The 16,405-nt window shown below is 49.0% G+C and overlaps 1 protein-coding gene across 4 annotated transcripts; it reads left to right on the forward strand.

Annotated features, from left to right (window-relative positions):
* The first annotated feature begins 373 nt into the window (after positions 1 to 373).
* Chn (zinc finger transcriptional factor charlatan) lies at positions 374 to 15,667 on the forward strand. 4 transcript variants are annotated; one of them, XM_076803334.1, is made up of 8 exons: positions 374 to 509; positions 5,804 to 5,965; positions 6,599 to 6,784; positions 9,109 to 9,416; positions 9,841 to 10,436; positions 10,650 to 10,961; positions 12,469 to 12,573; positions 14,040 to 15,667. In XM_076803334.1, exons 2-8 carry the CDS (start codon positions 5,866 to 5,868, stop codon positions 14,533 to 14,535), a joined length of 2,103 nt encoding a protein of 700 aa, XP_076659449.1. In that variant the 5' UTR covers positions 374 to 509; positions 5,804 to 5,865; the 3' UTR covers positions 14,536 to 15,667. The 4 variants fall into 4 exon arrangements, with proteins under 4 accessions (XP_076659449.1, XP_076659452.1, XP_076659450.1 ...); XM_076803337.1 differs by lacking the exon at positions 14,040 to 15,667 and adding an exon at positions 13,807 to 13,979; XM_076803335.1 differs by lacking the exon at positions 374 to 509 and adding an exon at positions 2,423 to 2,692.
* The last annotated feature ends 738 nt before the right edge of the window (positions 15,668 to 16,405 follow it).

The raw sequence follows: 16,405 nt of genomic DNA on the forward strand, positions 1-16,405 counted from the left end.
GAGGCGAGTCGAGGCGAGGCGAGGCGAGAGAGCACGAACACGCGTGCAGGCATCCGTCGTCGCCGACATCATCCTCGTCGTCGTAGACGTTCCTGCCTGGGATATGCGTGGCGGAGTGGCATGGGGCGGTGGGAGGGAGGCAGGGAGGGAGGGAGGGAGGGAGGGAGCGAGAGGGGGAGAGAGGGTCGGGAACAGGCTCGACTGCTCCCCCTAATACTGCAGGATTGAATGGGCGAGGAGGGTGGTATTGGGTTCCCTCACCCCACTCCCACCACCCACACGCCGCTGCTCCCAACCCACCCGCACCACCCACTTCTGTCCGCCTGCCACCCCGCCTGCCCACCCACTCGCCACCCGACTGCCGTCGAGGAAACAACCTGCAACCGAACCAGCACAACGTTTTCTCGAACAACGAAATTTCCATCGAGGCTACACCACCGAAGGCCTGGCGGTCCGAAAACCACGTCGTCGACCGTCCGACCCGTCCGACCCGTCTCAACCCGAGAACCGTGAGTACCCAAAAGAGCACAACAGAAACACACACAACACCTCCTCTCTTTCTCTCCGTCCACCGTACTCGCGGCGCGATCCGCCACCGTCCGCAATCGAACGACGGATATCATTGTCTCGTCGTGCCACCGACGAGAGACCGATGCGCGCTTCAATTTTTTTTTCCTACCACCGGAACACCGGGTGCCTGTGACCCCCCCGTGGAGAGAAGCGTCTCCTTTTCTTCTCCGTTCCTTCCTCCTCTTCTTTCACGTCCTGTTGTCAATGTCCTTCGGGAGCTGTCTTCCTCTCGGCTGTCACCGAGCTGAGCGGCCGCGTACTCTTTCTTTACGCTTCTCCTTCGACACTTGCTCCTTCTGTTTTCCTCGGTTCGGTTCGGTTCGGTTCGAGTCGCGCGCGCGTTCCCCGTGGAAATTCGGAATCGATGGGTGCGAACGAGGGAAGAAGAACCGGGGGCAAAATCAGTGAGAGAGTGTGACGGAGTGTGACAGAGTGCGCCGTGCGATCAGAACACGGGGAAGAGAGATACCAACGACGACGATGACGACCGAGGAGAACGCGTGCCGTGTGCATCGCGCGGAATAAAGTTGCGTGTCTTCGCTAGCTCGCTCGCTCTCTCGTCGAAAGACGGAGAGAGAGAGAGAGAGAGAGAGAGAGAGAGAGAGAGAGAGAGAGAGAGCCAGAGAAAGAGAGGAAATGAGAAAGAGATATAGATAGAGACACGGTAGATAAAGGAACGGTGCACGCGCGTATGTACGACGCCGGCTCGCGCGCAAGTGGATCGCGCTGGGACGCGTACGAGCGATGAACGCTCGATATGCCGCGCGGCGCAGCGCGTCGCCTCGCGTCGCGTGTGCGTGCCTCCTCTCGATGGTCGAGCCTTCTTCGTCGTCGTCGTCTTCTTCTTCTTCTTCTTCTTCTTCTTCTTTCACCTTCTCCTCCTTCTCCTCTTCCTCTTCTTCGACCGTTTCTTCCTCCTCGGTTTCGTTTCCGCGTGTGTGCGCGCGCGACCGCTGCAAGAGAGTCAGTCGCCGGGCTCTGGGATCGTCTGGACAAGCGAGAAACACGGTTCAGCACGAACCGTCCTCCGGAGAAGTATACCGGCCACTCTTCTCTATACATTTCTAAATCTCGCGTGGACGGTGTGCGCGCGCGCGCACCGACCCGCTCGCCGTCCTTGGTTAGTCGGTAATAATTTCCGGATGAATTTGAATGGCACACTGCGCGCGCCTTCTCTCCTCCGATCCTCCCACCTTCCTCGCTCCCCTACTCTAACCCCTCCATGCGGTCTCTTCAACCGCTTCTCTCCGATAGTCTCTCTCTCCCTCTCTCTCTCTACGAGCTGGGTCGACTCGTCTCTCGCTCCCCGTTCCCTGTCTCTTTCTCTTGCCCCTTCGCTTTCTCTTTTTTCTTCTCTCGGTTCCCTCGACACCGTCTGCGTTTATACCTCCCTCTGGCCGACCCACCCGCATCTCCCCTCCAGGCCAGCGTGGTTTTCTTCGGAGACAGTGGCTCTCAACCGGCGCAGAAGCCGAACGCCTCCGATGTACACCCCCTCCGCCCCCATCTGTCGCCTCTGCAGGACGTGTCCTCGATCGCTCGGAGGGGAATATTGATTTATTCCCCGAGCCAGTATATGTATAACCCCTTCCACATACCGAACGTTCTTGCCCACCCCTGGTACACGACGGCCTCTACACACCACCGACGTGCACGTCGCGCTGCTACGTGTTCGCCGACTAGGGTTGCACGATTTCTCTCCCCCTACGCCCCTGTTCTCGTCCTCTCTCCCTCGCTCCTCCGCTTTGGATCCGACCGTCTTCTCTCTCTCTCTCTCTCGCTCTCTCTCCCTCGCTCTCTCTCTCTCTCGCTCGCCATTTTCCACTCACGCGGCAGCCCGATCAATACCAGGCTCCTTCTTCCTCATTCCGGACAGCACCCACCCGAAAACCGTGTGCTACCTCCGTCGCTCGATCGAAATCAATCGGAGCACCGACGGGGGTGGGATCCAGCTCGATACGTGCTTTCGGGGCTGAATCAACTGGTTGAACGAGCAACTTTTTCTTTCGGATCTCGCTGCTTCGTGGCTCCATTGTTCGACCATGACTCCGACACGACCGTTCAGATTGCTGAAAAATCGCCTGCGCGGAAGCAGAAATTTTCGGCGCGACGATCCAGCCTGGTACCCATCTTTTCTCGTTGTTCTTGATTACTCTCTAGAAATAACAGATTACTCGTAATGCCTCCCGGGGGGAAGTAAACTTTGTTTCGTCCGTGCGTTGGTTTCGTCCAACCCCCGTTAATATTTCCACGAGGATAATTTCTTGAAAATCTTGTTAAAAATATTCGGGCCCACGTTTCTGCCCGGTATCAATTTTCACCGGCACTTGATTTCAACCCCCATTAATATTTCCACGAGGATAACTTCTTAAAAATCTTGTTAAAAATATTGGCGTCCACGTTTCTCCCCAATATCGATTTTCACTGTTTTCTATTTATATTTTCGCAAAGATATCCCCTCGAAAATTTTCTTTTTAACAAAAATACCGTGTTGGCCAAGTTTCACCCCAATATTGATTTTCACTGCCCTGGAGCGCCTTCAATCAACGGATGCTTGACTTCGATCCCTATTAACCCTTAAGCGGCACCACGTTTAGAGTAGGAAGTACCGTATTAACGCTTTTCTAAAATTCTGTACAAATTTTCGGGATACCTCTAAGCTTTCAAAACTAAATAATTTAAATATTCTAAAGAAGTCGAAGAAACTTGACATATACAATTGCGAATACAAATTTCTTTGGGGTCTGCTGTGACCCCACATTTCTTAACCCTTGTGCGAAAATGACATATCGACCAAACTTCGCTCCGGTATCAATCCGAAGTAATGCAAGGGTATAGTTGCTGAAAAATACTGCAGAAGTAAAGTAATATCGACTTTCGCCTCGGTATTGATCTTTCACTCTTGACTGTCCAGGATTAGCGAATATTATTCTTAGACACGTACACCGTTTCCCCAGAGTAAAAACTCGTCGGGTGTCCTTTGTTTCATTGAAAGAAAGACCGTATGACGCGCGAGACACGTCCGTGGACAATCATTTTAGGCCACACGGTGTTCGGTATAGCGTCTCTGCCGTTTAATATCCCGCTGTAAAGACGACAAGTTATGTCACCCATCTGCGGATGATACGGCGGTCGTAATGGGAACGTCGGTCTAGCGTTTGGTAAATCGAGGCCGCTTTCGGGTTCTTTTTTTTTCTGTAGGTGGTGGCTATTCGAGTATCGGGGTTGAGGGTAAGAAATCTGTTGAACGCCCGGATGGCTGCGCGTCGGTTGGGTCTGTGAACGATGGATCTCAATCCTGGGCCATGTGGTTGGTTTTTTCATCCCTCCCTGGATGCTCGAAGGGTTCGCGTTGTTCGGCCGCTGGCAGGGGGGATGATTTGCGTTCGGTTAGTATCCGTGGTCCCCAAAGTTCTATTATCAACAGCCTTATTCCGCTATATATTTTCAATAACTCAAAGAAACAAATTTCTCGAATAATTCCTTCATATTTACAATCTCGTCATTTTCACCAGACGCGCATCGTTCAGTTGTTGATTCGCGGAGCTTCGTTCGAAATTCGCGGCGAAGGAAACGAAGGTTCTCGTTCGAGTTCTAAGTGAAAATCGATACCCCTTTACAGCCAGCCTCTACGCTGTACCGCGCTCGGAAGGCGAAAGATTTCGCGTTCATGAATATTTAACGTCCTGTAACACGATCAGGATTGAATTTTTCGCCCGGCCCTGCTCCCCCGGGCGGGGGTGAAGAATTAAGATCGCTCGCGCTCGAGTATATTACAAACTGACTTTAACCGTCGATCGAATATCCTTAACTGTTACACGGTCCTTCCTCGCCGTCGCGGATCCTTTCTGAAGGATATTGCCTCGCCTCGAATGCTTTCCCAGCATCCCCCTGTTATTCCCTTCCGGCCTTAAACATCCGGCAATCCATACACGCAGCCGACGAGCTTCCCAGCGAAATTAAAATTAAACACGCGGTCAGAACGTTCACCAATTTTCTGGCTAATTAGCCCCCAATTTCAGGCAAAAAACACTTTGAGAAATATTTTGAGAAGTGCGCGAAAACTGCGTGGAAACTGCAGTCTGGTATTGTGTTAAGAAAATATTATCGAGAGGAAGAGCTTCAGGTTTTTACAGGCGGCGTCGCCCCGATCGAAATGATCTAATCAGTTAATATTATGGTGCCATTAGAGTCGTCGATCGAATTAGAGTGTCTACGTGCCGGAGTTTCCTCGAGGCCGATAAACGATCGTCTCGGAACACGCCCGCCGCGCATAATAATTGCATCGCGCCGGTGTACTTGATTTCCGAGGGCCCCTAATTGAAGATCCGTAACGTCGATCGCTGCACCTAAACGCTCCGTAACAACCTGATTCTAATACCGTCGTGCTACCCCCAGGAGCTCGTTAAAACCGCCCGTCGCCGAGTTCTCCGCGTCCCTTTACGCCCTCTCTCCCGTTCCCTCGGCTCGATCGCGTTTCTGATCGATCGAGATCTTCGTCTAAAAGATAGTCCTCGACATTTGCTTTTCGGTCCGATAAATTCGCGCGGCGCAAACGGATTTGAATGCGCGGTTCTGCTTTCCACGAGAAGGCGATTCGCTTGGGTGTATTGTGTGCGCGCCGGTGCAGCTGAACATATACAAGATAAGAGCAAAAGGGGAGAAAAATGAAGTGGGTGAGACGGACGGGAAACTCGCGCCAGAGGTATATATATATATACTCTAGAATAGTCATCTCTTTTTCGTAGATTACGGCGCAATTTTTTCGTATCCTCCTCGATATTCCCGTGATATGAAATACCATGATTTTTCTGTATATGTCGCGAAGGCCTACACGATAAACGTCACGGAACCATCCCCACTACTCGAGAGGCCTCGGACGCCGAGGAGCGTAAACATAACTCGAGTCTTCCGGACGATACGCGAATCGTTCGAGGGTTTCGGCCGTCCGCGAAGATTTAATTAAAGTTCGATGACCCAATTACCGTGGCTCCTTGATCGATTCAGCCCCAATTAACCGGGAGAAAGGGTTACGTTCTCGAGCGAGCGAAAGGAACACGCGAGAAAGAAAGAATCGGGGCCCGCGTCGACTTTAAAGTCTGCCGGAAACGGCGGGCAAATGGAATTGCGGGAGGGGGAGTTTCGGGAGGGTTGGGTTGGGGGGGGGGGGAGGCGAGTGTTTCGTGGATTATTAGTTTGTAACCCGACTTACAGTCGACAACTTGGTGCGCAGGTAGCCGAACGGGCAGGGTTCATCGTTCCAAGGATAGTGGGTGACCGCCCGGCTCTTCAAAAATGGAGGGAAGCGGCACCGGAATTAGCAGGCTCGACTGCTACGAGGACATGTTCAAGGAGATCACCAGGAAACTCTACGGCGAGGATCCTGATCACAGAAGTGAGCAACTCTTTAAGTTATACAATACTAAAATCTGAAAGGTTATTCGAGCGAACAAGTCGAGCGTCTAATTTACATTTCCAGCGTAGGAAATATTCACATCAACGACGAGAGCAAATGCGATAATAAATGATTTTCTTTGTTCTATTAACACTAGGTTTACGGGACGGGTTCTAGTATTTTTAATTTAAAATTATTAAGACTCTAAGGATGCATACATGAGAAATTGTTTAGCAAAATTATTTCTTTGGGTATATATTATCCTTAAAATATTGCTGAAAATGTGGGTTGCACGTTGTTGTTATTTTTATAAAGTAATGCAAAATAGTCACTTTTAGTGCTCCGTAAACCTAGTGTTAAAATAACTGTACCATATTTGTCTAATGTGCACACGATACTGTTTTCCGTATTCGATATACGCTCGATTAAGTTTAAAAATCGTATTCACAGTTCCGATCGAACATTTTCTGCCAGGAATTTTCATGCATTCTCGTGAATTTACTGCAATTTAAGATTGAACAATTCGCTTTCGAATCGTATAATTTTTGACTGGAAAATTTTTTAAACATCTTGTATGCGGACTGACGTTTGTTCGTCGAGGAAAACGCGATTGACGATTGGTTTTTCGTGCAGCGTCGAGCGTGCAAAACGAGTTCGAGACATCGGTGTCGTACAAGAACGACGACGACACCGGAAACGGCACCGACGGAAGCGACGATGTCAACTGGACGTGCGAAGAGGAGTCTCTTAAAGGGACGGATGGAAGCCGTATCGCGGCTTATCATGCTGGAAAAGCGACGTGGAGGTGCTACGAATGCGGTTCGTATCTTTTCCTTATTAAAATGTCACAAAATCGAGCCTCCGAACATTCTGAACGCTATAAAATTGTCTAACCAAGCCAGCGAGTGCAAAACATTCGAGAAAACATTGAAATAATCTGCAGACACCGCTGGACTATTTTTAACTGGTTCAGATCACGCAATTAGTCCAGACAGCTCTTTTAATTCGCATGAAAATCCGAGCGACACACTAGAGATCGAAACGAATTGTTAAAGATGCAAATGGAATAAATAAAAGCGTCGCGGAGCCGGGCGGGAGCAAATTAATGAAGTCGGGTCGCGTTAAGATTTCGCGAGAAAAGCGGCGTTCAAGTTTACCTGGCCTCGGGAAGGCCTCGTTTAATTACTGTAACACCGTCGTCGAGGGTCAATGGGCAGAAACGGCGAACGTATCGTCGAAATAACGGGTCACTAAGCACGAAAGAGATCCCCACGGGCAAATCGACACGGAATCTCGAGCGGTAAACAATAACGAAATGCAACCCGGCCGGGCCGTGGGGCACGGTACTTTCCCGAGGACAAAAGGCGGTTTTATTGTTCCCGCTCGGTAATTTTCCAGCGCGTTCTGCGTCATCGAGTCGTCGGCTTAAGGATTCCAGTGTCTCGCTTTCGCAAACGGGGGAAAACAGTCGTCCCTCGCACAATGCTTTTTCCCACCCCTACGACCGCGACGAACTGACCTGACGCTAAATATCCTTAAGTCTTCTCGTGGCCTTGTTTATTACCTTCGCGCTCTTGCTCGTGCGCGCGTGTGTGTGTGTGTGTGTGTGTCACGTTCGACGACTCTCGGCGCTGTCAGCGCGAGACTTTCGGTCTGTTAGACGGCGAATTTAACCAATTACGTGGCCGAGCGCACCGGTACACGGAATTAATGGAGCTCGCGCGTACTATACTGCGGGCACTAAGTGAAGGAACCAGCCGGGTAAATCGATCGGGCGACACTTTCCCGATTCGTCGTTTCGATTTCTAAATCGGTTCGAATCGCGCCCGTTTATTTGTTTCACCTCGGTTTCGGTTCACGCGATAACACAAATATTTTCCTCGGAACACCAATCCTCAAGGGTAACGCGAATTACTCCGTTTGTTTCCGGTAGCCTGTTTGGTAAATGTTTACAATTAACGATGCATATTGTTGTTCGAAGACGCGGTAGAGGAACGAGACACTTTCAATAGTTTTTTTGTAACGCTGGTATGGAGTCGCTCTATTCATTAATTTCTTCATGAAATACTATATTTTATTTATGAGAAATGTGTGTGGCCTTCGACGTCAATTGTGGGTTTAATATTTACGTGACTGTATTCTCACTCGGTGTACACCACCGTCCAAAAGTATTCCTAGACTTGCTTAAAGTTGCATGATTTTTTTGTTACAATTGAACGGGAGCAATTTTTGGATGATATATAGTGTTGGTAAAATTGTTACAACGAAGATGTACGTACCATACATTGACTTCGGATTTTATGCGTTTTTAACAGAAACGAATAAATAATATAAAAACTGTTCTCTTTACAATTAACGTAGAAAATTTATATTTTGCGTAAAGATCTGCACAGTCTATCGCTCATTTTATTATTTCTCCTCGTCGCAGCGAACCGGGTCTAGTTTTTACGACCCACGTTGGTTAAATATACTCATTTGAGCGAGTCTGAGTCACTTAAGACTGACAAACCCGAGAACCGAACAATACAGTTGGAAGTAGCATGACGCATTAGTCACACAATTTAAAATCGAGTGTCGAAAGTCTGACAAAGCGGTTGTACGTCCAATAACGAACAAGTCTTCGATTTATCGCATACAAAACACAAGTCATACAAAATTAACATACAGATTTACACAAATTAATATATAAATATATATTCTTGGTCGATTGAAATTCGAGGCACGAAACTGTCCATCAAAATAGCAAAATACAAAGGAGTACATTCAGGGTGGTCCAAAAGCCATTAAACCATTTTAAAAATCGAACAACCATTTCGAAAACATTCGTCCTATCACGAACAAAAATACGTTTCTCGAAATTTTAGAATAATTTAGTAACTTTCGGGCCAACCTGTGCGTGTGATGTCATTGAACGCCGAAGAAAATGTAGGGTACTGACGTAACAGTCGAATTGCAAGAGCGCTTATCTTTTGCATGTCAGCTTCGAATGAGGAAGCGCGTTAAAAAGAAGACAAAACCCCCGGAGGAGCCGTTGAGGTAAATAGGGGGAGAAGGAGATTTCGAAGTTGGCGCGAGGGGTCGTGATTAGGGGTAGAGGGTGCACGTGCGTTTCGAAGGAACTGACAAACCCCATTGTCCGGCAGGCGACGTGATGGGAGGAGGACCCCGCGACGTGGCCGAGCATTTCTTGGAGCTTCATTCCTCGAGGATCCTCGCCGACGACAGCAGGAACAGGCACCACTCGCCGCGCAAGGATTACCTGCAGTCGGACCTGAAGATCGAGGAGGTGATCTCGTACCTGGAGAGGCTACGCGAGCGGGCTGAGCGAGTAGCGCCTCCGTCGAGACGGACCCAGGAGACGCAAACGGTACCTGCAGCCCTGTTGCCGGTCACCTCCACCTTCCTGCTGCAGGAGTTACCTTCCTCCCCTGCGCCGCAACACCTTCATCAGGTAAGCCTTCGTCATTTCTAATCAGTGCACGACAACTCGGAAATTCTTTTAAATCCTTTTTCGGTACCGCCGTTAGACTGCGGATTTTACGCGCTTCCGACAAAAATAAATAGGTTCGATACGAAATAGTACAAGCATTGAATCCAAAAATACTGTCACTTTATTTTCAACTCGTCTCCTAAGCGAATGAATACATTCTTCTACGACTCGCTCAATACAATATGGCGAAGGAAATTTCTTCCACTATTTTCCACAAATGAATTTTTATAGTTTCAATAATTGTAAAATATAAAACCGGTCATTTCGACCGCGGTAGAATCTATATTCGAAATTTTGCAAGGGTCAATGTGTCCGATATACACGGCTCCGCGATCGAATCAGTTTTTCAAGACGATTCCGTTTACGACGATGAACAATCTTGCAGACGACAACGACAATGCCGACGTCCGCCACAGTGTCCGCCAGCGGGAAAAGGTATACCTGTCCCTATTGTCCGTACGGGACAGATCGCCGGGACCTGTACACCCGCCACGAGAACATCCATCGCGAGGAGAAGCCGTTTCACTGCTACATCTGCTACAAACCGTTCAACCGCGCGGATCACGTGAAGAAACACTTCCTGAGGATGCACCGGGAACACGGCTACGAGCTGTCCAGGATACGCAGACCGGCCGGGTCCAGCGCGCCCAAGCCTCTCCAGCAAGATTCGACCGCCGGCAACACCGGAAACGGAAACACGAACGGCCAGCAGCAGCAGCAACAGCAACAGCAACAGCAACAGCAACAGCACACGAACTACTCGACCGGGTTTAACAATAACAAGAGTTACCAGTTGCAGCCGAATCCTGGAAACGGCACTACCACCACCACCGCGAGCATCTATCAGGCGACTTCGATGCCCGCGCCTAGCATTATGCAACCGGACGCGACCAACTGCACCACTGGCAGACGGGTCCAGAACGGAGGGTGCAACAGCAAGAGTCATCTGAAGGGTGGCTCGAAAGGCGCCCAGGAACGAAGGTAGCGGGTTCTTCGTTGATCTTTTTCTCTGAACATTCAAATAGAAAATTAACGCTTTATCCAGTAATTTATTTTACGTAACGTCAATTCAGAGATCTCCGACGAAGAGCAGATTAGATTTTAATTTGACACAAAATTCATACACTTGTTAACTGATAGGATAGCGAGACTATTTCTGTTTCTACGTTCGACTGACCAATCGAAATTTTGCAGGTACACCTGCTGCTACTGTTCGTGGAGCGGCGTGGACAACTGGTGTCTGAAACGGCATTTGAACACGCACCTGAAGCCGTTCGCTTGCACCCTCTGCGAGTACAAAGCTGCACGCGCCGAACGTCTGGCGACGCATGTGTTGAAGGTGCACAACAGGCGGCAGTGTTCGAGGTGCTCGTTCCTAGGCGAGGACGCAGCACAGTTGCAGATGCACCAGCTGCATGTGCACCGTGTTAGCAGCGCGAACGCACCTGCAACATCCACGGCGCAGGCCGCGCCGCCGCCAAATAATCGCCATCAACAACCCTTGCAGTAAGAGCGCGTTAAATTGCTCCATTACGCGTCCGAACAATTTCCCTTCGACACGTTCGCTACCACCGATGAACATTTTGATATATATAAAATTATATAAAATTAATTTCACTACTTTACGAAGACGTGTCCGTGAAGGTGATAGCGAAAGTGTTAAGGGCTGTGCGATGGTTATTGCAGGCGACCACACTTTTGACTTTTTGTTACACTCTGTTCTCTAAAATTGTCGTGGGCTCTGTTAAAAAATTTCTATCCCTTTTTTCTGGGGAGGAAACTGTTTTTCACTGTTTTAAAATTGAAATTGTAGGGGGTTGATTTGGCAGTGACAGTCGAAGTGTTAATTGCAGCATAATTAAAGGTGTAGGATAAAGATAGGATACGCGTTTCTATGATAGAGGGATTTATGTTCCTGGTGAAATTTATTCGAGCGACGGGCAAGGGTTAAACGAGCGTGTAGCGTCGCAGTCGTCATCCGTCTTTGCCGATCGCTCGGAAAACGCGATCGAGCGACGAGAAGCAAAGCCGAATCGGATCGGATCGGATCGGTTCGGATGCCGCGTGGGAACGAAACCGCTCTCCCTCTGTTTTTCTCTGGTCGGCTCCGTTAATTGAAGTCCGATGGGAACGGCTTCGGTCGGTCGTTGTAAATCTGGTCGGCGAGAGGGGCCGTGTTTAGTTTGTCGCTCGCGTGCTTTCCGCCGGCGCGGCAGATTCATTAAAACGATTTAATCGGAAGCCGATCACACCGACTAATCCCGGTCGTTACTTTTTCGGTCGCGTCCGCCGGGCAAACATGTGTAACGAGCGGTCGGCCAGATTTAAACTTCAATCGTGCACCGGAACACGCGTGTTTCTCTTTCTCGTTAGCCCCACCCTCCCTTCCTCCGCACCCCCGTCCACCCGTAACCGTTAAACAGAATTATTTCTACTAGACAAATTTACCGTCGAACCCTGATGAGGCCTTTCGTCCGACAAAGAAGCGTTGCGCGTCGATCGATTGATTTCCGCTGCACGGGGGATTAGAAACTTTGTCCCGTTTGTACAGGGGTAGTTTCGAATTTGGGGAACCCCGGATCTCGAGTGTATCTTTCTTTTTATTCGGCGAATTAGCAGCGCAGGCATTCAATGTTATTCCGTGTGTATCGCTTCTCTTCACTCTTTGCGGACAACCATTTTCCCGGGTGCATTTTCTGATCATTTTCAGTCACTTTTGTCGAGGCTTTATAGACAGAATACACTGACGTTTAATATTTTATTCTGCTCAGCACCATTGGCACTGCCACTTCTGGGAAAACTAGGTTCTAATTTGGATAAAATTTCTCGGTTTTCGAGTGAATTTATGAGCGCGAAGGGTTGAAACTTTAACCAGTTTTGACCACAGTTAAACTCGGCGCGCGTTTTCCCGAACTCGGCGCGCGTTTTTCGCAGAATTGTTGATCACCGTAGAGTCGTAGATCGTGGTTAATAAACGAGGGTCCTTATTTATGGAGAATTATGAAATTTACAGTCCCGCGGGAGGAGGTCGGCCGCCACCTGGTCCACCAGTTTTTCCCGCACCAGCGCCGGCCATCGCACCTGCTACCACCGTGATACCACCGACAACGATACTCGGGTGAGCATTCTCCCTGTGCGATGTCGTTCATGCTATTTTTCTGCTTTCATTTTATCCGCCCTGCAACTCATATTTCTGCAGTGACGTCAGTGTCTCTTGTCTTTAACCCCTTGTCTTGTTGCATCGCATCAGCGAGAGTTTTTTCGTCTCCATAAGACTGCAGACTTTTACCGATTCAATCAGGAATCAGTTGAAAATAATGCGAAATCATTTTCGATTTCTTTCAACCTCTTCACCGTCCTGCTCTGAACGTGTTTTGAAAATATAAATCGTCAGGCTAGCTCCAAAATAATTCAGAAGACAAGGGGTTAATATTAGAATCTAGAGTTTTTACTCCATTTTTCGTTAACAGTAGAGATCGATTTGATAGACCTTCAAAATGGTCATTAGTGACACAAATTGGTTTGGTATCATTGACATGGATTTAAGTTGCGAGTGTGATTATTACGCTTTTTTTTTAATGTGTTTATTCTAAAGTGACGGCTGCAGGAAAGATCAAATTATTAGTTGCTAATATTCTATATAAAATACGTAAAAGTAAAACTGAAATATATCTAATTTTGTAGTGAAATGTATATATGCAATAACTTTCCTTTGGCCGTCACAGTATAGTGATTTATCTCACTGGGTCACAGATGTTCAGCGACAGGTCGCAATAGTTGTGCCATTGTTAGTAACTAGACTCCGGAATTTGATGCTGATTAACCTTTATATTGTCAACCGAATTAGCAAATAATATCACAGCTTTACTGAAGATTGCTAATTCGTTTCGAGACTATAGATTGTGAAGAAGTAGTCTCATTTTTATAGGATAATCGAAAAAATTCTTAAGAGAATCGTAGCGAATGGGCAACCAGTTAACACAATGGTTGAACATAGTCAGCATCGGTTAAAAATTCCCGGACAATTGCGACCCGTCGCGGAAGTCCCGCTCCACCCCGCCCCCTTCCAATTTTCTGTTACGTTGCAGCGTCATTTTTTGGTTGACCGTTCTCCTTTCCGTTCGCGTGTGCACGCTTCGTTTGTTTGCTTTCGGTGTTCGCGCGGCGGGATCAGCCAGCCGCCGGTTGAAAAACCGGGATGGCTCGGTCCTCGCTCCCACCATTTTGTTGTATCACGTGTTGTATCTCTCTGTCTCTCTGTCTCTATCTATCTCGAAGAGCGTGTACCCGCGTCGACGGGTCGCGCGTTCCGTTTGGTAGAAAAATGACGCGAACGTAACTTATGGAACAGTGCCGCGGTGGTTGCAGCCACGAGATGGTAAACTCCCCTGCAACTGCAGCGACAATGGCGTACCCGACATTGGAAGAGGAGAGGCGGTCGAGCGGTGACGACCGCTGCGACCTGACAGGCGACGAGTCCGACCAGTTCGACGACGCTTCCGAAAGGCCTGGCAACCCGGCGGGTCGCAGAGTTGGACCAGCCGCGGGTACCTCTACTATACTAAACCGTGATTTTGCGTGCAGCTACCGAGCGGTTCCGGAAGCGAGCGAGGCGAGCGAGGCGAGCTCAGCCGCCAGAGGGCCGTCCGAGTGCCCTTGGGCTGGTCGGAAGCCGAGCGAGAGGCGTTCCAGGAAGCAGAGTCAGCCGAGGAAGGTAACCTGGAACCAAGAGTTCGAGGAGGACGACCTGACGGTCCCTGACCAGAAGAGCCAGGAGGAGCCGACTACCAGGTCACCCAAGAAGACTATCAGACTCGCCGAGCTCAAGGACAGGTACCTGCACCGTCTAGCCGGTCCGAGATTCCTGAAGTGCAGGCTCTGTCCCCGAGACTCGTTCGCCAGAGGATCCATCTACCGACCATACCACACCAAGGCTTCCCTGGCGCTGCACAAGCTATGGCGGCACGGCGCCCACGACAAGTGTCCGAAGACCTGCTTGCTCAAGGACCGACCTCAGGTCTCGTCCATCACGCTGAAGGCCACCGTCTTCACCAATCCCGGATACGGTTACCACAGATAACACGCGGTGTTCTCGAGGACGTAGCAGTGGGCGATCGAGCCGGTGGACGTCGGGACGCTTCTGGACACCGTCGATCTCTGAGACCAGTCGCTCCGTCATCCTTGACTCACCTTAACCTCAGCTTCGCGACGTCCACCGGCTTCGGTCGCTGTTCTTTTGGATTCAGGGTATTCGATGGGATGGTCCCGGTGCATCGCGGGGACCTCTCTCAAGGTGATATCGTTACGCGGATGGGGGACAAAACGGCACGCTCATTACCCCGGGGAGGACTTTTGGTGTGTCTAGCTTATCTAGCGTCTAGAGGAATGTGATTTCCGAGAGAGGGAATGCCGGTGTTTTTGCGGACCTGACGGGTTCGGCGCGAACCCGCGGGAGCATCTCAGTGATAGGAGGAACGTTCCGTCGGAGCCAACGAAACGGTAGATAGAAACCAATTTCGTCGATGTTGAGAGACGCGGCGGATTAGGGCCGCGATCAACAGCGAACGGGACTATAATTTAAGCCAGGGACGGGGATAAGGCGGGCGCAGTTAGGATAAGGATGAAACTAATCGAAAGTACCTTGACAAGCGGTTTCCTCGCGAACCTCCCGATCACAATGTAGGTCCTATTAACGATTAAGCAGAGTCGAGGAGCGCGAAGCTAGGCGCGACCCGACCATATTTTCATGTACAGAACGCGCGCCGACCGATAAAACACACACCCGATCGATCGGTGCATCCGTGCACTTCTTGTCCATCGTCGAACCGTAATCGCGCGATCAAACGTTCGTTCGCCTAACTACGAACGTCGTCGTCGTCGTCCACGGTTCTCGGACGCGAAACGGCGACGAGCAAAGCCGTGACGCTTTCTCGGCCGGGCAAGCATGATTTTTATATTAAGGGATATTTGTACAAAAACCACTATCTTGTTTACGTTATTATATGAAATATATTATATCTATTGTACTTAAGCAGACCACGCGAGCCACTCGGAGCACGTCGGGCTTCAGAGACCCGGGACTCTCTGGGACTCCGGCGGTTTCCGGTCTTACGTTTTGTTCGACCTTTCCTTCGTTGGAGACATGTTTCGTTCCGCTGTTCGGTATTTGTGAGTCTGTGTTTGACGTTATTAAATAATAGTTTTATATCTAGCGTCGAGTCGTACGTTCATTCACCTTCTCAAGTTTATTCTCGTTTCGCATGATTTGCTCGAGTCTTTCACGGAAAATGTACGGTCGCTTTTGTATGAAAAATAAGACTCAATCGTGCGTATTTCATGCTTTCACATGTGATAGAAGCTTTACCTTGTAAAGTAATAGGTTCATAGTTTGTATTGAGTCACACATTAATTCATCTTCTTAAGTTTACTCTGATTTGGCACGATTCACGGCCAAATCTTTTATCGGTTGTTCGCGATTGTTAGTTATTACTTATTGTTAGACCATCCGGTTTTCTAGCATAGAAACTGAAGCGAGACTCGACCGTCCGTTGAATGTTTAAACACTGATCCAGCTGTATTTGAGAGGATTATTAACGAATAATACTTTCCCCTAATTTTCCGAAACAGCTACAATGTGTTTGAATAAAGAAGTTTATATTTTTACAAGACAAAATTATTATCAGACAATGTACACAACTTTGCCTAATACAAAGCGTAGAGTTAACAAAGTTCCACCTACTTCTAATTTCTCGGTAGCAAGTTCAAGCCATTGTCTTGTCAATGCATCACAATTTGAATGGATCTAGCCATGATATCGCCAAACGCGTTCGTCTTGTGAACGTTAATTCCGAGGGCCACGAATTACGTTGTACACCTACTAACCTAGTTTCTTTTCAGGAGAGCGCCTACGGAAGGCAACCAGCGTTACAGCATGCAACGTTGCAGTCAAT

The sequence above is a fragment of the Halictus rubicundus genome, chromosome 18 (assembly GCF_050948215.1).
Source record: "Halictus rubicundus isolate RS-2024b chromosome 18, iyHalRubi1_principal, whole genome shotgun sequence".
NCBI lineage: Eukaryota > Metazoa > Arthropoda > Insecta > Hymenoptera > Halictidae > Halictus > Halictus rubicundus.